We start from the raw sequence: 20,584 nt of genomic DNA on the forward strand, positions 1-20,584 counted from the left end.
AAGCGTGGCCATCCCCTTCCCCTCCCCCCAGCACTTGGAAGGCCAGGCCCCTACTTTTAAAAAAATGGACATCTGCTCTCTCCCGAAAACAAACAAGCATACAAAAAAAGTACAGGGTAAATATACAGCCATCCACCCCAGCATTATCCCCAGCAAGTCAATGCCGGGTCATATCTGGGTTCTGGCACTGAATTTCTTGGTGCACGCAGACAGCGAAAACATAGCCAGCTAAGTGCCGACTCCGTCCCAGGAAAATAACCGGTCCTGCTTAGGTGCTAACCAGGCACTGTCCAGTTAAGTGCCACTAAATATACCTGGCTAGCCTTGGACAAGAGATTTAAAACAGCCAAACGCCATTTCTGGCTGCTTAATTAGCTTTGAATATCTACTCCTACAGTTCCATGCATTTCATTCACATGTCTTGCATTGCGGCAAATGAAGAGGCAAGTTCCAAAACAGTTAAGTACCTTATTATTTTTTTTAACACGTTCATACCAGAAATAGCCATAGGATTCGTGAAATTTGCACAAAAAGGCATTTATTCATAAGGTATATTATATTCAGTGACAATTTTTTCTTATGTTGGATAGAATTCTTCAAAATAAAAACTTGATTTATCTAGAAAACAGCTTTTTGGACATAACAGGTTTTGGAACTGACCTCTTCGAATGTCCCTCAAAAACTGAGAATTTGAAAGTTGGCTGACCAGATTTGCAGATAAGGGTGTCCCTATAGAAGATTACATGGATTATCAATAATTCCATGGGAAAGTGCTGCTTACATTGCATGTAATGAATAGACTCTCTGGTTTAGAACTAATCTCCCTCCCCTCTCCCTCTGCTGCTGTCTCCAAGGTCAGGTTTCTTCAAAATCTCTGAACTCATAAAAATCAGCTCAATTTTTTTTCCAGAAAGGTTTTCTGTGGCTTTATTTATCCTATGTTTGTGGAACGGAGCACGGACAACACTGATGCAGACAGCCACAGGCTCACATGGATGCACATACCTGTTCCACACAGTGCAAACAAATTATCCTAAGAAGAAAATATTTAGCTTTCCTACTGCGATATTATCCTGGTGTTTCCTTTACAATGCATGCATTAAACTTTTCTAGTTAAGACTGATTTTCATCTGCTTCTGAGTCTTCAGGCCTGAGATGGTGGTTTTTTTTTAATTATTTTGTATTTTTCCAAAAGGTCTTGGCAAGGCCCACAGCACACAATGAAAGCACTCGAGCTGAGCAGGAAGGAAAAGGAATAAATGATTAAGTTAAGAGGACTAACTCAACTAATCTGAGGCGGGTGTGAGGAGTGCTAGCAAGCAGCAGATTTCTTTGCTTCCTGTATGAAGTGCTTTGCTGGGCCACAAGAAAACCAATGGTCAAGTCCCTATTTACTGTAATTGGATTTTTTAATTCTTTCTGATTTCTTGTGCTACTGAAAAATGAAAAACAGATCGGGATCCAGTGAGTAAGAGCCAACTTTTCAGAATAATTGGGGGTGCTCAACACATCACAAAGCACCCTTCCTTGGGCAAAGGAGAAACTCAGAAACAGGGAAAACTTTAGGCAGATAAAGACAATATGGCCTATCCAGTTTGTCCGTCCATGTCATCTACTCTCCCGATCTCTCCCTTAGAGATTCTATGTACTTTTCCTAAGCTCTCTAGAATTCAGATATTGTTTTCACCTCCACCACTTCCACTGAGTGGCCATTCCATGCATTCACCACCCTTTCCATGAAGAAGTATTTCCTCATGGTTACTTTCACCTTCATCCTATGCCCCCTCATTCCAGAGCTTCCTTTCAATTGAAAGAGACTCGCCCTCCTGTGCATTTATGCCACATAGGTATTTAAATGTCTCTATCATATCTCCCCTCTCCTGTCTTTCTTCCAAAGTATACATACTGAGATCTTTAAGTCTGTCCCCATACACTTTAGGGAAAGGGAAATGGGACTTGATATACCGCCTTTCTGAGGTTTTTTGCAACTACATTCAAAGCGGTTTACATATATTCAGGTACTTATTTTGTACCAGGGGCAATGGAGGGTTAAGTGACTTGCCCAGAGTCACAAGGAGCTACAGTGGGAATCGAACTCAGTTCCCACTGTACTAACCACTAGGCTACTCCTCCACTAGCCACATTCCATGTAGAAGCCTGCCCTTGCAGATCAGCAAAGCGGCCGCGCAGGCTTCTGTTTCTGTGAGTCTGACGTCCTGCACGTACGTGCAGGTCGTCAGACTCACAGAAACAGAAGCCTGTGCGGCCGCATTGCTGATCTGCAAGGGCAGGCTTCTACATGGAATGCTGCTAGTGGAATAGCAACATTCCATGTACAATCTTCAAATAGTAGCAACATTCCAGAATCTCAAATAGTAGCAACAGCAATATTCCATGTAGAATTTAGAATCTCCAATAGGGGAAGGGAAATGGGACTTGATATACTGCCTTTCTGAGGTTTTTGCAACTACATTCAAAGCGGTTTACATATATTCAGGTACTTATTTTGTACCAGGGGCAATGGAGGGTTAAGTGACTTGCCCAGAGTCACAAGGAGCTGCAGTGGGAATCGAATGAAGACCACTGACAATTCTAGTAGCCACCCTCTGGACCGACTCCATCCTGTTTATATCTTTTTGTAAGTGTGATCTCCAAAATTGTACACAATATTCTAAATGAGGTCTCACCAGAGTCTCATACAGGGTCATCATCACCTCTTTTTCATCCTTCTAGTTTTTGCCATCGCCTTTTCTACCTGTTTGGCCACCTTAAGATAATCACATATGATCACACCCAAGTAACGCTCCTCATTGAGTTCTTCACTCCCTAAACTGTACCGTTCCCTTGGGATTTTGTCGGCCAAATGCATGACCCTGCATTTTTTTAGCATTATATATAAGCTGCCAAATTCCAGACCATTTCTCTCTAGCTACTGCAGATTTTGGTATCATCCGCAAAGAGGGAAACCTTAACAGACAGCCCTTCAGCAATATCACTTAAAAAATGTTAAAAAGAACCGGCCCAAGAACCAAACCCTCTTCCCTTCTTTGATAGATGGACACTATCTCTGCTCAGCAGCCCTTGGAAAAGCATCCCATGGTCGAATAAGCCAAAATGCTCTTGACAACACTATCTCATGGTTGAAGAAGCCAAAATGCTCTTGATAATACCATCTGCACAGCCACATATTCATCTCCAGGATTTGAGCTTCTCTGCCTTGACTTTTACCCTCAAGAGGGAGGATCGATGAGAACACCACCTACGCACCTGTCTGCTTCACTCTCTATCCCAGAGCCATGAAGTCACTTTTGATATGTTTGGAGGGGTACCTACCAGCATCATTTGTGACAACATGGATGAGCAGCACTGGATAATAGTCATTAGACTTGATGAGTCTCAGCAAGCTGTCTTAAATTTTGGCATCTGGCAGACAGCACATCTCCCCGGACATCATGTCTTGGCTGTATCCCTCAGAAGAGAATTGCCAACCACTACTACCTTTCTCCTCTTAGTGGTACTGATCTAGCAACTTTGGGGATTTCGAGCTCCAATTCCTCCTCTCTCTGGAATGCTCTCACCGCCTCCCCTTCCAGGGCTGCATATCAGTTCTTCAGTTCGAGGGCAGGTGGAATCATGGTATCGATCTTGCAGGGCAGGGGCGTATCTGAGGTTCGGCGGTAGGGGGGGCAGGGGCTAGAGTGAGGGGGCACATTATAGTCCCCCCCTACTGCCGTCAACCCCCACCCCTACCGTCGTTAACACTCCCTCCCTCCCCCGCCTACCGCCGTCACCTACCCCGAGGTCCGCTTCCTCCGGCTTTTTAAAATATTGCTTCAGCTGGCGGGGGACCCCCAACCCCCCGCCAGCCCAGCCGCGATCTTTAACTTTTTCATCCTCGTCGTGCAGCGCGTTTTGAAAGCTGCATGCATCTTTAGTTCCAGTTGTAATGTCAACATGCTGCGACGTCAGACTCCATCCAACTGGAACTAAAGATGCATGCAGCTTTCACAGCGCGCTGCACGACGAGGATGAAAAAGTTAAAGATCGTGGCTGGGCTGGTGGGGGGTTGGGGTCTCCCGCCAGCTGAAGCAATATTTTAAAAAGCCAGAGGAAGCGGACCTCGGGTAGGTGACGGCGGTAAGCGAGGGAGGGAGGGTTAACGGCGGTAGGGGGGTCCGGGGCAAAATCTGCGGGGGCCCAGGCCCCTGTGGCCCCACGCAGATATGCCCCTGTTGCAGGGTCTCATGATCTGAGTCCAGTTGTCATCTTTCAGCACGTTCCTCATTGCTGGAAATCTTTGATGCTTCATGAAGCATTTCGTCGATGTATTTCTCATTTTCGTGGATGCTTCTCAACCTTGCCACCTCCTCTCTCAGTTCTTTCACTTCTTTCATGAGGGATGTAAGCTGAAGACATTTTTGCACATGGAACTAGCTCCTCTCCTGGGATCACATTTTCCGTCAGCACAGAGGCAGAAGCTGTAACTGGGGCAACAGCTTTGGTGAAACAATGTTTCCCAGCCATACAGTTGCAGAAGTATTTGTACCTATAGAAAGAAAACAGAAAACTCCCTACCAAAATCCCTAAGTTTTCCTCAGCTGCTCAATATTGGGGGTGTTCACACATCCACAGCAGCCACAGAGCTGGCACCTATGATCCAGTGAACGATGAACCCAAACTATTCAAATGAAAGGAGCGAGATGGAGCTCCCTTCCCCATAAACCTTAAAACTTTCAGCCCATCCCCATAACTCTCCCCACCCTACCTCCTCAACAACTCCAGCATACATAACCTCCAGTACCATTCTGTACATTCTAGTAAGATTATTCTTCAACATTTCAATCCCCATCCAATCTGCTAACCACCATTGTTCAAAAGACATCCAAACCTTTTGAAAGGAACCCACCTTTTACATTGTCCCCAGGATTCTATACATGGTGCTTAAATGTTGGTGTGCTGCTGAGATGTGTGTGCAAATTAATTAGTTAACAAGCTCTTAGCCATCAACAACCAATTATCAATGTTAATTGGCACTCATTAAAATTTGTGTGTGCATCTGGCTGTGCACTATTCTATAAAGCAGGGTGCCTAACTCCCATAGTGCATTTCCAAAAAGGGGTGTGGCTATGGGAGGGGCATAGCGTGTCAAGCGCATTCCAAAACAGTTATGCGCATAGTTACAGAATACTGGATAAGTGCACCTAACTTGGGTGTCAGCATTTATACCAGGTTTCAGCAGTCGTAAGTCTGATGCCCAATATTAAGCATGGGAATGGGCACTATGAGTTATTCATACAGGGCGTGTGCCCTTTAAAGAATAGCGTTTAGTGACGATTTTTTTTTTCAGCACTCAATTTTGAGTGCTATTTATAGAATTCCCCCCTGTATGTATATAAGACATTCTACCAATTAAAACTTTGATCAATGCTATTGACGTGCAAGGAGAGGCGAGGGGAGATAGGGGAAATTGTATGGAACTGGCTCCAAAATTTGTGATACATTAAGATGAGTTATGGGAGATATATTGGTATTGTTGATATTGGAATTGATATATAATTGCTTTGTTCTATACAATGAAAATTCAATACTTTTTAGACATTCAGAAGGATTTTGGAAGGGCACATTCGAGAATAGGGATGCACAAGCCTGATTCTCAAGGTGAAAGAACCTATCTACTTTGCAGGAAGGCCTCAGTGAATACTTATGATATTTCTGAATACATTTGGTTAAACAACCCAATTCATTTACAGGTATTTTTAGTTGACCTGTTTGTGGACCTTTATGTAGTGATGGATTTTCACTTGGACACAGTAGACACATGCCTAGGGGGTATGCAACCTCAGGGTACTCTATGGACTGGACAGGATGCCATAGTAGGACAGTGTGCGGTGGACAGAAGGATGGCTGTGTTTTGGACACAGAACCCCCTCCACCTCACTGGTGAGGGATTCATGAGCTGTAAATCCAGCCCTGCCTTTTTTCATCCCTACTTTTCACCTGCATTTCCCATTTCAAGACCCAATTGAAGAAAATTATGAAGGTCGGGTCTTGAAATTGAATGTATTCCCATAAGAAGCCCTATGACCTCAACAAAGCATTTTTACTTCTGATGCTCTTCCAAATTAAATGGGAATATATTTTATACAAGATGGTGGCGTAACCAGACGGTTTGAGAAACACTCCTGTGAACTCGGCTGAAAACATCTATACTTCTGAAATATGCCACATTCTAAATGTAAGGAGTTGACGAGATTAGTACCCCCGCCTACCTCGACTTCCTCTCCAATTCAACCGAGTCTTGAACATTTCTTCACCGCTGCCTCCCAGACTGCGAAGGATACGGATTCCGCTGCGGGGTCATCCGAGGAAGCGGAAAACCTGCTGGGAGATGAAATATCCCTCTCTCCACCATCAATATCATTGTTACCTCAGTGCCCAGCGTCGACAGTGGCTCTACAGGGAGACCAGCACCTTATCGGAAGTGTTGCGGGTGTAGCTCCCAGCATAGGTCTAGCGCCGCTGCAGAGAACGCCGAGACCCGAGGCAGATACCTCAGAGAAAGTGCCGGAGATAAGTCTGGAAATGGTTTGGCTGAAGCTGAATAAAATGGATTTGACTCTTCAGCGAACATCAGGTGAAGTTAATGCATTTAATGCTAAGTTTCAAGAGTTAACAATCAATGGTAGACTCGGTTAAGCATGAAATAGCTGAAAAAGTTTCAAACCTACAGAAGGATGTAGAGCAATTACAAGAATTTAAACAAACGGTGGTTAAAGATAATACTGATATTCAAAGGAGAATTGAACAGATTGAAAATTTTAATAGACGTTTGAACTTACGCCTTTTGAACTTCCCTAAACTCCTTGGGGTTAATCCGATTGAATTATTTAAGCGATACCTAAATGAGGCATTGAAAATACCCCTTGATGCGATTCCTCCTATAAAAAAAATATATTACATCTCTAAACCTAAAGGAGAGGAAGGAAAAATGGAAGGTGCAGGAAATACAAATTTGGAACAATCTTTAGATGAAACAACAGAAAGGTCCACCTTGATTGTCTGCTTAGTATTTGAACAAGACTTAAATAATATTATGAGATTTTACTTCAAAAATTCTAATACCTGTTTTGGAGGAGCTAAAGTGTGGATTTATCCTGATGTAACTAAGCTATCCCCCCTTCAATCTGTCCAAAACTCCGCCGCATGTCTTATCTACCGCGTGAACCGATACTCTCATATCACCCCTCTCCTCAAGTCGCTTCACTGGCTCCCGATCCACTACCGTATACAATTCAAGCTTCTCCTATTGACCTTCAAGTGCACTCAATCTGCAGCCCCCCACTACCTCTCTACCCTCCTCTCCCCATATGTTCCCACCCGTAACCTCCGCTCTCAGGACAAATCACTCCTATCTGTACCCTTCTCCACCACCGCTAACTCCAGACTCCGCCCCTTCTGCCTCGCCTCACCTTATGCCTGGAACAGACTTCCTGAGCCCATACGCCGTGCGCCCTCCCTGCCCATTTTCAAGTCCTTACTCAAGGCCCATCTCTTCTCCCTTGCTTTTGGCGCCTAACCACCTTCCCCATTCCAGATACATACACTGACTACATAGCTTATTACCTTTAGATTGTAAGCTCTCTTGAGCAGGGACTGTCCTTCCCCTTGTCTAAACTTGTACAGCGATGCGTAACCCTGGCAACGCTATAGAAATGCTAAGTAGTAGTAGTAGTAACTAAGCTGACCCAGCAAAGAAGGAAAGCCTTTTTGGCAATGAAATCAAGAACATTTGAAACAGGAGGGTCTTTTGTTTTTTGATTTTTGCCTACCCTTGCAAATGCATTGCTAAACTGGGACAGACAAAATACACTTTTTATTCTCCTGACCAGCTTAAATCATTTCTAGATTTGAAACAACTGAAATAACAATAATGATATTCAGAAATACATATGGGAGTAATAAGCTACCTTGTTACTTTAAAATTTAAAAATTTTGTTAGTAATCTTCTTTAATTCATATCGCCCCCCCCCCCCCCCCCTATCTAACAGTGGTCTAAGGAAGCAAAAATTATTATGCTAAAAGGATTGAAATTAAGGACTAGTCATAAATCTTTTGAATCTTCTTTATTGTTGTACCTAAAAAATACGGCTGTATTTCTAATGACAAGTGTACTCTTGTTAAATATTAAAAATTCAATTAAAAAAAAGGAATATATTTTATAGTTGTTATGCACAATATTTAGATTTGGTTTTTTTTGTCAACCAGGTTGTGGGCTTTAAAATATGAGTACTGAACACACAAGTTTGAAAATGGATGACTTTTATCGATTATTGAAGAAGGAAAAAGTGAGAATAGGACCACGGACTCCAGAGTCTACAGGGACAATCAGTTGCTTAAACAGATTTACTACTAACGAACATTTCTAAAGCGCTACTAGGGTTACGCAGCGCTGTACAATTTAAACATAGAAGGACAGTCCCTGCTCAAAGCGCTTACCATCTAAAAGACAAGAGAACAATCTAAAGACTGTTGGAATGTAATTGTATTTTACATGCATTGCCTGTCACCTATTATTTCTCTGTGATTACTCTGTGACCTCTGATGTGAATTACTTAGAGAGGTCACACAGCTATGCAACTTCCTGTGGGGGATAGATGCAGCACATGGAGCACATGGAGCTCATGATCTCTCCTAACCTGAGAGGATCTATGGTGGTGTGAGCATCCATTACCATCTAAGCACATGGAAGGAGCTGATAATACAAATGTATAGTAATATGTATATATAAGCCTGTCTGATTATAATCTAACTGCAAACTGTGAGTAAACAGATGTTTTGTTACTTCAACTTTAAAGTGACTCAGCAGTGATTTATTCAGGGGTGAATGAGAGAGAGATGAAGAAAGAAATTAACATTTCTAAAGCTGAAGCTGTGTGTACTAAAATCTGCTAATTATTTACTACAAATAATCCAACAAAAGGGTTATGGGCCCAGGGGCCAGGAATTGAAAAAGAAGAGAAATATTACCAGGCAGAAAAAAAGGCCACATTTTTCTCTTAAGTTTTAAAGGAAAGATTCAGTCTGTCTCTCTCTCCCCCCACACAGCAGACAGAAGGCTAAGAAAATGGCTGAGGGAAGAAATTCACCATTTTTCTATTCTCTCAAGGTGCCTAGATTAACTGAGTTTAATTATCGGCAGTGGGAATTAAGATTCATATGTCTCCTTCGAGCAAAAAGATTAGATATATGCTTAGACCAAGACAGAACAGCTGAAAATATGGCTGAATGGGACAATGCAAACTATTATGTGAAGTGCATGCTTTGGAAGCTCTCTCAGAGAAACAAGCCATATTAGTGGAGGGAAAAGATACACCAAAGGACATTTTATATAAACTGAGAACTATGTATGCAACTACATATGCAAAGCAGCAACCAATTTGGCTGGCAGAGTTGAATGAAACCAAATTAAGGGATAAAAGTAAATGTAATGATCACATTATGCATCTTATGTCTTCATTTCAAAAGCTAGAACTTTCTGGAATTCCCATGTGTGATGCATTGAAAAGAGCATTTCTTTTTACCTCACTATCAAAGAAGTTTGATGTTTTTAGGTCTGTAAATGAGGCCATTGAAGGGCAATCTTTTGAACAGGCAACATCAAAACTAAGGCAGGAATGCATAATAAATGATTCTGAGGAGATGTGTTCTCAAAGCAAGTCAGAGAGAAATGAAACAAATTTCTTGGCAAAGAACAGAGGAAGGCGGAGCTATGGGAAAACTCCACCCAAGGGCAAGCTGATTTGCTACTCATGTGGAAAGGAGGGACATGTATCTAAATGGTGTAAGGAAACACAAAACACTCCCTCTAGCTCACCTAAGCCAATGGAACTAAAGAATTTTCAAACCAGGAAATGTATGAAGGACAAAGATAAACACAAGGGCTTTCTAATGGCAGAAAAATCTTTGACTATGGTAAATAATAATTCAAATGAAAGTACTTGGATTTTGGATTCAGGGAGCACATGCCATTTAACCAATTGTAAAGATTTCTTTCAGGAAATGTGTCCAGAGGAAGGTATTCTTAAAACTGCAAACGCAGGGACTGCTAAGATCCAAGCAAAAGGTATTGGATTCTTAAAATGCAAAGTGTCTAATGAAGTTAAAGAAATTCCTGTAAGTGATGTCTTGTATATTCCCCAAGCAGTTGCAATATGCTTAGTGTATCTACATTAGATAAGAAGGGATTTGTGATTCATTTTGAAAACAGTAAGTGCACAATCTCTAAAAATGATGAAGTGTATGCTGAAGCTTTTATGCATAATGATGTTTATAAGCTGAACATTTCAGGTGAAGCCTCACATCTGGCGCAAGTAAGGAAGAATGATGGAAAATGTAGTCTGGAAATCTGGCACCGCCGCCTGGGACATCGTGATTCTAAGGTGATCCAGGATCTTTACAGTAAGCAACTGGCCACTGGCATTCAGATAAGTGCAGATGCTGGTAAAATGGAGAAATGCATAGACTGTGTTACTCAAAAAGGTGTGAGACCCTCATTTCCTGCATACACAGGAAATAGGAGTAATAAAGTACTGGACTTAATACACAGTGACTTATGTGGACCGTTTAATATCCCATCATTGGGAAATAACAGATTTGTGCTAATATTCTTGGATGATTTCTCTAGATATTGTGTGGCCTATTTGCTGAAAGAGAAAAGTCAAGTCACAGACATGCTGAAGAAATACGTAGCCATGGTGAGCAATAAATTTGAAAGAAAACCAAAGGTTCTTCAGACCGACAATGGTGGTGAGTTCACTTCACAAAGCATGCGCACATTTCTAGAACAAGAAGGCATTCAACATATCACAACAGTAGCTTATACACCAGAGCAAAATTCTGTTGCAGAGAGAAAATTTAGGTCACTTGTGGAAATGACCAGATGTATGCTGTCAGATAGCAATCTCCCTAAAAGACTATGGGGGGAAGCCATTCTCACAGCAGTGTACCTACAAAACAGAATGCCAACTAAAGGCGCTGAGCGCACACCACATGAGACATGGCATGGTAGGAAGCCAAACCTGTCACACATAAGAACATTTGGAAGTACAGCATATGCTCATGTACCAAAGCAAAGAAGGCATAAGCTGGATTCCACAACAGAAAGAGGCATTTTAGTTGGCTATGCTCCAGGACACAAAGGATATAGAATTTTGAATCTGAAAACTGGCATTGTTGGCATAAAACATGTTACATATTTTGATGAAAACAAAAGGGTTGATAAAGGCTGGATTATCCCAGATGAGCCTTATCATCCAGAATATGAAACTAGAACCATAATAGACATGCCAGTGTATATAAATGCCATACCAAGGCAGATGTCTGAAAGCAACTCACCTGTATCTAACGAGGAACAGGCAGAGGAAGCAGACACAGAAAGGATCATTGAAGAAGACAGTACAGTTGGAGAAGGGGAATCAATTGGAGAAGGACTCTCAGATTTAGAGGATGCGGAAAGGTCAGACCAACCTGTTATCAGACGCTCATCCAGGGAAAACAAAGGTGTTCCACCCCCAAGACTGTCTTACCTAACAAAGTCAGCAGAAGCTCAAGAGCCCTTAACATGGGATGAGATTGAGAAAATGCCAGCAGAAGAAGCTGCTGAATGGCATAAAGCTGCACAAGAAGAAATTGATGCATTGGATAAAAATAATACTTGGATTCTTACAAAATTACCTCCTGGCAAGAAAGCTATAGGATGCAAATGGGTATTCAAGTTAAAAAGGAATGCACAAGGAAAAGTGGAAAGGTATAAAGCCAGATTAGTGGCAAAGGGATATCTTCAAAAATATGGAGAAGATTTTGATGAAGTGTTTGCACCTGTAGTGAAACACACGACAATCAGAACACTTCTGAGCATTGCAGTCTCAAAAGGCATGCAAGTCAACCACATTGATGTGAAAACAGCATTTCTTCACGGAGATATAACTGAAGACTTGTACATGGAACAACCAACAGGTTTCATAAATACAAAACAAAGACAGCTAGTGTGTAAATTAAACAAAGGTCTTTATGGATTAAAGCAAAGTGCAAAATGTTGGAATGAAAAATTGCATGAAATATTGACAAATTTAGGATTTAAGCAAGGTGAAGCAGATAAATGCTTGTACACTAGGTGCAGAAATGGACAATATGCATACATTTTAGCTTTTGTTGATGATCTGCTCATTGCAAGCAAAAGTGAGCAAGAGTACAAGGACATTGTAAAGTGTTTAAACCAGAATGTTGAGATAAAAGAACTGGGTAATGTGTCATACTATCTTGGTATAGAAATTGAGAAACAAAATGATGGTTCTTATCTTCTAAGCCAGAAGCAGAAAATAAATGAGCTTATTGAAAGTTTAGGTATGCAAGATGCCCAAGTTGTAAGCACTCCCATGATCACTGATTTTCTGAAGGATGAAACAGTAAGAGAACCTTTACCAGATAACATCCAATATAGATCAGCCATAGGTAAGCTTTTATATCTAGCTACCACATACAGGGCTGATATAGCAAATGCAGTAGGAATTTTGAGCAGAAGGGTCAGCTCACCTACCAAATCAGATTGGACTGCAGTTAAAAGGATGGTAAGGTATTTAAAGGGTACCATTGATTGTAAATTAAAGATTTCAGCCAATAGTAATCCAAAACTAATATGTTACTGTGATTCAGATTGGGCAGGGGATCATTCTGACTATAAATCCACAAGTGGATATGTGTTTATGTATGGAAATGTACAAATTTCATGGGCCAGTCATAAACAAAGTATTGTGAGTTTGTCTTCTACAGAAGCTGAATATGTGGCCGTATCGGAAGCGTGCAGAGAACTGATGTGGATTGAAAAACTTTTGCTGGATTTTGGAATAGCTGAACAGAGACCAATCCAGATAATGGAAGATAATCAGAGCTGCATCCGACTGTCACAGAATGACAAGGTTCAGTCACGCACCAAGCACATCGCAACGAAATACCACAACGTGCGAGAGTTGGCAAAAGAAGGGGTCATCAGTCTACACTATTGTCACACAAGTGAGATGACAGCTGACATCATGACCAAACCGTTACCCAGAGAACATTTTGTGAATCTGCGTATAAAGCTTGGACTTTGTATGAATAAATAATTGCATGACAGTTATGCATGAGAAGGGGTTTGTTGGAATGTAATTGTATTTTACATGCATTGCCTGTCACCTATTATTTCTCTGTGATTACTCTGTGACCTCTGATGTGAATTACTTAGAGAGGTCACACAGCTATGCAACTTCCTGTGGGGGATAGATGCAGCACATGGAGCACATGGAGCTCATGATCTCTCCTAACCTGAGAGGATCTATGGTGGTGTGAGCATCCATTACCATCTAAGCACATGGAAGGAGCTGATAATACAAATGTATAGTAATATGTATATATAAGCCTGTCTGATTATAATCTAACTGCAAACTGTGAGTAAACAGATGTTTTGTTACTTCAACTTTAAAGTGACTCAGCAGTGATTTATTCAGGGGTGAATGAGAGAGAGATGAAGAAAGAAATTAACATTTCTAAAGCTGAAGCTGTGTGTACTAAAATCTGCTAATTATTTACTACAAATAATCCAACAAAGACAAGTGAACAATCTAAAAGACAAGTGAACAATCTAAAAGACAAGTGAACAATCTAAAAGACAAGAGAACAATCTAAAGACAAGTGAACAATCTAAAGACAAGTGAACAATCTAGAGGACGAGTGAACGGTTAATCTGATAGGGTGGATAGATTGGGGCATTTTATATTTCTCGAGCGGTTAGGTTGATCAAAGACTCGACACAACCCTGTGTTCCGGCCCAAAAGGCCTGCTTCAGGAGTGTGATGAACAATTAGATGTCAAAAATCTTCAGAAATGTGCACTTCACTACAATATTTTTCTCTCTTATTCTGTAAAGTTCACTGGAGGATGCAAAAGTCTTTTCAAAATGCCTTTTTCCATAACACAGGAAAGATTTCAGTCCAACTGGCATCTCACCGCTTTATGATGTTCGGTTTGCACTACTGTTAGATAATCCTGTTAATGCTTTGCAAATTAATTACATGTTTTCCTACAGATGGCCTGCAAAGCTAGCAGACTAACCTAGTTTCCACTGTTGACTACTTTGGAGCTGCTGTTATAGGAACCCTAGAGAACACGTTGGACAACATCCCAAAATTACAGAGTGTCCGATGAGTCTGTAGCTGTGGCTGGTTTAAGAACACTTTTCTGAAGCACAATAAAATGTACGTTATCTAATTTATAATCACAGCATTAGATAGGGTTTGGAGTGAGGTTTGTCAGTCAATTTGTGGTGGGGGGGGGATATGACGGGGGGGGGAGGGATAGGAGGGGGGGGGGAATTAAAAACGCAACGATGATTGTTCCTTTTTCCTTTTCTTTTTTTCTGTACATTCTATCCGACTTGAGGAGTAGTCTAGTGGTTAGTGCAGCGGACTTTGATCCTGGGGAACTGGGTTTGATTCCCACTGCAGCTCCTTGTGACTATGGGCAAGTCACTTAACCCTCCATTACCTCAGGTACAGAATAAGTACCTGTATATATGTAAACCGCTTTGAAACTAGTTGCAAAATACCACAGAAAGGCTGTATATCAAGTCCCATTTCCCTTTCCCTATTTCAGATTCTACATGGAATGTTGCTACTGTTGGAGGTTCTAGATGGAATGTTGCTAGCGGAGGAGTAGCCTAGTGGTTACTGCAGCGGACTCTGATCCTGGGGAACTGAGTTCAATTTCAATTTTCACTGCAGCTCCTTGTGACTCTGGTCAAGTCACTTAACCCTCCATTGCCCCAGGTACAAAATAAGTACCTGTATATATGTAAACCGCTTTGAATGTAGTTGCAAAAACCTCAGAAAGGTGGTATATCAAGTCCCATTTCCCTTTCCCTATTTGAGATTCTAAATTCTACATGGAATGTTGCTGTTGCTACTATTTGAGATTCTGGAATGTTGCTACTATTTGAAGATTCTACATGGAATGTTGCTATTCCACTAGCAACATTCCATGTAGAAACCTGCCCTTGCAGATCAGCAACGCGGCCGCGCAGGCTTCTGTTTCTGTGAGTCTGACATCCTGCACGAACGTGCAGGATGTCAGACTCACAGAAACAGAAGCCTGCGCGGCCGCGTTGCTGATCTGCAAGGGCAGGCTTCTACATGGAATGTTGCTAGTGGAGGAGTAGCCTGGTGGTTAGTGCAGGACATCAGACTCACAGAAACAGAAGCCTGCGCGGCCGCGTTGCTGATCTGCAAGGGCAGGCTTCTACATGGACTGCTGCTAGTGGTGAAGTAGCCTAGTGGTTAGTGCAGTGGACTTTGATCCTGGGGAACTGAGTTCAATTTCCACTGCAGCTCCTTGTGACTCTGGGCAAGTCACTTAACCCTCCATTGCCCCAGGTACAAAATAAGTACCTGTATATATGTAAACTGCTTTGATTGTAGTTGCAAAATACCACAGAAAGGCAGTATATCAAGTCCCATTTCTGTTATTGATATTGTAGGTATCATTTGGATGTTGAAAGAATGTATATTACGTGTGTTAATAAAAATATGAAAAACTATAATCACAGCGTTACTAAGGCAAGCATTTAGGACTAGATTCTATATACGGCGACTAAAATTTAGGCGCACCCGATTTACACACCTAGCGGTATTCTATAAGCCACGTCTACATTCAGACACAGTTTATAGAATAGCGCATAAGCCAGGTGGCTGGGCCTAGATTTTAGGCAAAGCCATTTACATCAGTGATGTAAATGCCTGCGCCTAAATCTAGGTGCGCTCCCCAAAATTCTATAACCGCGCGCATAAGATTTGATTGATTTCCCAGATACACCCACACTCCTTCAATTGCCACGCCCCCTTTTTGGTTGTGCATGCTGGAAGTTACACACGCCTCTTTTTAGAATATGCCTCAAAAGACACTCACGTAAATTCCAATTATTGCCAATTAGTGTTGATAAATGGTCGTTATCGGCCAAATATCAACATTAATAGGCACGTTAACTAATTGAGTAGCACACATTTATTTATTTATTTTCCGCATTTGTATCCCACATTTTCCCACCTCTTTGCAGGCTCAATGTGGCTTACCATATACTGTAATGGCGATCGCCATTTCCGGAATGAGAAGTACAGAATATTATTGCACTTAAAGTACAGAAAATCTCTCTATATAAAACGCACCTCCAACAATCTAATGAAGCCTCAAGTTTCCCAACATTCTAAATGTGTCGTGGTGTAGATCGCTTTTTCTCCATGTGTGTCTGCCCCGCCCTCGCGTCACAACGTGACCCCTTGGGATCTCCTGCTTCTTTTCCAAAACACCTTGACAGGGGGGGGGCCCCTGCTGCACACTCTCATTCTTTCTCACACACACACACTCTCACACAGACAGACTCAAACTATGTCACACACACCCACACGCGCACATTCACTCCGTCTCTCTCTCTCACACACACACTCTCTCAAACATACACACTCCGCTGAAAACCTTGCTAGCGCCCGTTTCATTGGTCTCATAAACGGCCCTTTTTTACTAGTATAAAATAAATAAAAAGAAAATAGCTATATAATTCATTTCAGGTATTTGAGATCAAGGGTAATGAATAGCATTCAATAATGACAATATGCTTAAAGTAACCAAATAAAAACAGTTCAATGTTAACTTATTCTGGTACGGATTTGATGTCAAGCCTTTATGGAGGATCCTTTTGATAAGTTTCTTTGAACAGGTTCTTTGGCCATGTACACAATTTAATGCGTGCTACTCAGTGCGCCATATGTAGAATACAGCGGTTATTGCATTTTCTTTTGATTAAGGAGTGGTGTTATCCAAATAGCCTATACAGTACATCATAGCAGAGAAAGTCCAATTGGTTCATCCAGTCTGCCTGGTTTGACTTAGTCATGAAATAAAATGTATTTGGATTTAGCTCATGTCTTTTCATTGGTAACTCCAGGCGAGTTGCATTCAGGTACAGCTCTTCCCTGCCCCCAAAGGGCTCACAATCTAAGGATGTCATTTACTTAGGGGCCCCCTTTTACACAGCTGCAATAAGCACTAACACGTGCTTACCGCAGCTTAAAATGGCAAACCACAGGATGTGCTGAGGCGTCCCACAGTAAGGTGCACGTATGCACGTGCTACCCACACACTAAAAAATCATTCTGGTCACCGCATCGTAAAAAATATATAGTGGAATTAGAAAAGGTACAGAGAAGGGCGGCGAAAATGATAAAGGGGATGGGACGACTTCCTTATGAGGAAAGGCTGAAACAGCTTGGGCTCTTCAGCTTGGAGAAAAGACGGCTGAGGGGAGACATGATAGAGGTATATAAAATACTGAGTGGAGTGGAACGGGAAGACATGAATCACTCGTTTACTCTCTAGGACTGGGGGGCACGCAATGAAGCTACAAAGTAGTAAATTTTAAACAAATTGGAGAAAATAATTCTTCACTCAACATGTAATTAAACTCTGAAATTCGTTGCCAGACAATGTGGTAAAAGCAGTTAGCTTAGCGGGGTTTAAAAAAAAGTTTGGATAGCTTCCTGAAAGCCCATAAGCCATTATTAAAATGGACTTGGGAAAATCCACTGCTTATTTCTGGGATAAGCAGCATAGAGTGTATTGTACTGTTTTGGGATCTTGCCAGGTACTTGTGACCTGGATTGGCCACTACTGGAAACAGAATACTGGGCTTGATGGACCTTCGGTCTGCCCCAGTATGGCAACACTTATGTACTTATGTAGCTAAAGAGGTATGTCTGGGGATGGAGAGTGAGCATGTCTGTGCTAATCAGTTAACCCAGCCACATTGCTGCGGTGCTAAGCAGGGGCTGCTGCCCCGTGGTATGCTAGTAAGGATCGCCACTTATGTCCATGCATAATCATAGGAGCAGACTCTGTGGGTACTTGAGCACCCCCCCCCCCCCCCCCCAATATTGAGAATTTCCTTGTATGTGTCCAGGGAAGGGTTATTTCCACTGGGCTTAGCACCCCCAATAATTTTTTTTTAACTTGGCTCCTATGTGCATAATACAAAGAATAGAGAGCAGCAGGAGGTGCATGAAAATCGGAAATAGGTAAACTCCGGATCCGCCGGGGCACCAGTCTTTTCAAAACTGCCGTTTGTAAGGAATTAAATATGATCAGTGCAGACGGATCACAGTGGTCCTGTAGGGCTCACTCGCCAACACAATTATGTTTAAATACTTATATTCAGCTCCACCTGAGAACCGCTCACCCAATGATTTGCCGCTATTATCACTTTACCGTGGGTTAGAAAAAAAAATCCGTGTGGGGGGCGGGGAGGCCTTGTTAATCTTCCCCGCAAATATTTGCCGAAAGGTCCCTCATAATTCAAGTAAACCTGACCTCGTCGTGACAGCGCCTCTCTCACTAAATTCACAAGCAAGATGCTGCTTTTATCAATCTGCAGCCATCCTTTCCAAGGAATGGGCAGCTTCTCTGCCCCTTGACAGAAGGATAAGGGGGGGGGGGGGGGGGGGAGGCGAGGATCACTGACAGCAGTTCAAATTACAAGCAGACAATGGTGCTGGGTAGAACCGGTCCAGTTCAATCATTCTAAAACTAGAGCCATGACAGAAGGCAGGGATGGGGGCGGCATTGGTTAAGGTGCCGGGACACTTTTAAGCAGAGCGCAACATTTACCTTGAGCCTTTAGCGAGCACTTTAGCGTCCGATGCAAAACAAACGGACGGTCGTAAGTATGCGTTTGTTGCTTTAATACTACTTACATATGAGGTTGAAGCTTCGCTCCTTTTGCCCGGGAGCACACATCCAGCGCCAGGAGCAGTAAGGAGATGCCCCAGGTTTGTAATCCCATTGTTGCACAAGTGGCTCAAAAACACTCAGGAAAGTTTAACTGGCCGAAGTCTCCGGCTGCCCTCCAGTCCTCGCCTTTTCTTGACTAGGACAGCAGGCGCGCACGCACACACGCAAACTAAATAAGACAAATATTCCTGAATGAGATGAGCTGAGTGACCGGGGGCTTCACCTTCGCCTGCTGCACATAAGCGAAACAAATCATTAAAAAGTGACTTTTGAAACTCCATAGACGGGCATCCATTGATTAGCATCAAAGGCGTTTCTTCCCACTCTTGGCAAGAGAACAAAATAAAAGGTTGCTTTCAGTCCCGGAGTTTAATGCAGTATTTTTCTCCGGAGGTACACTGGCATGAAGATCCTTATTCCTCTTGTGATGGAGGGGGGCTGCCGCAGCCCGTCTCCACTCCAGCCTCCCGCACGAAGACACACGTGGGTTCTGCAGCGCCCCCACTCCAGAGAGGCAGATACAAGCGTACGAAAAAGAGGAGGAGAATGCAGGAGGTAACTCGCCTCCCTCCCCCAGCTCCTTCCAAAAAAGCTTTAGCTATTAAATGCTTAATTAACCCCCTCTGCACCCACCCAGTCTCTTCCTGACTCTGGTACAGGGTAGTCAGCACTGCTCTAGTCATTTCTGCAGACCAGAGAGTCACCAGCTCATCCCATCACCTCCCCCCGCCCTTCGGGCTTTCCCTTTCAAGTCGTCAAGGTGTTTTCCCCCTGAAGAACGTACATTTTTCCTTGACAGCAGATAAATGCCTCCACAACCCCCCCCCCCCCCCGTACCCACAACAAAAACATTCGTGGAACAATTCATAGTACAGATTGGGAAAGGGCGACTATTCCAAGCCCCCACCCCCCTAAAAATAATTCTAAAAATTGCCAAAATTCGTTTTCGCTGCACTAACCCTTCTTATGGAAATTCTGGTACCTGTTTGGACATTGGCAAACAAGCAAGTGTGAAATATTTCTCTATCCTGTGTGTGTTTTAAATAGTTTCATAAGCGTCTGGTACACATCTTCCATTCAGCTAGTTCCCCCTTGCCTCCCCTCCCCATGCTAAGTTAATTGGGAACTAAAGTACTTTTCCTCATCCCTTTGCAGACAAATTCTGATGCACAAACTTTGTTTCTGCCTCTGCAAACATTTAGGGAGGGCTCTAGAGAATCTCTCTTATTTTCACTTGGCACTGGCCATGAAGTAACACCTGCAATAGACATTACAACTTTAGCCAGACGTGAACTGCAGGCTCCTTCACATACCAGCTGAAGTGCTGTCACTCCCATCCCACACATTTAAACAGAACAAACAATTGAAAATGTGACTGATCCAAGAACGTTTCAGAATCGATAATGTTCTCCAGCTCCCAGGGAAATGAGGGAGCTGGGTGGAAGCGTTTACCACAAATGGCAGAATAGGGTGAGGTCATGGTCACCCTGGGCACCTGCAAGGGGTGCCATGGGGAACTCTACACTTGCTAAAAAAAAAGGGAGCAGGGCTGGTAGAAGACATTCAGGGACCCAGGGTAGAAGGTGGGGAGCTCGCCCCAAGGTCCCCCCCCCCCTACACCCTTCAGTTTGAGGAAGTCCTGGGCCCCCTGTGGCATGGGAACCCTTGGGTGCCACACTTAATGCCGGCCCCCGATAAGGAGCATCACATGCCCCTCCCT

The 20,584-nt window shown here is 42.8% G+C and overlaps 1 protein-coding gene across 1 annotated transcript in view; it reads right to left on the minus strand.

Moving 5' to 3' along the window:
* The window catches only part of MEGF6 (multiple EGF like domains 6), a 458,871-nt gene extending 439,561 nt beyond the window's left edge, over window positions 1-19,310 (minus strand). The window contains exon 1 of the mRNA XM_030185804.1: window positions 18,828-19,310. Within this exon, the coding sequence (XP_030041664.1) occupies window positions 18,828-18,916 (89 nt within the window). The 5' untranslated portion in view covers window positions 18,917-19,310. The remainder of the gene's footprint in view (window positions 1-18,827) is intronic.
* Between the last annotated feature and the right edge of the window lie 1,274 nt (window positions 19,311-20,584).

The sequence above is a fragment of the Microcaecilia unicolor genome, chromosome 13 (genome assembly GCF_901765095.1).
Source record: "Microcaecilia unicolor chromosome 13, aMicUni1.1, whole genome shotgun sequence".
Taxonomy (NCBI): Eukaryota; Metazoa; Chordata; class Amphibia; order Gymnophiona; family Siphonopidae; genus Microcaecilia; species Microcaecilia unicolor.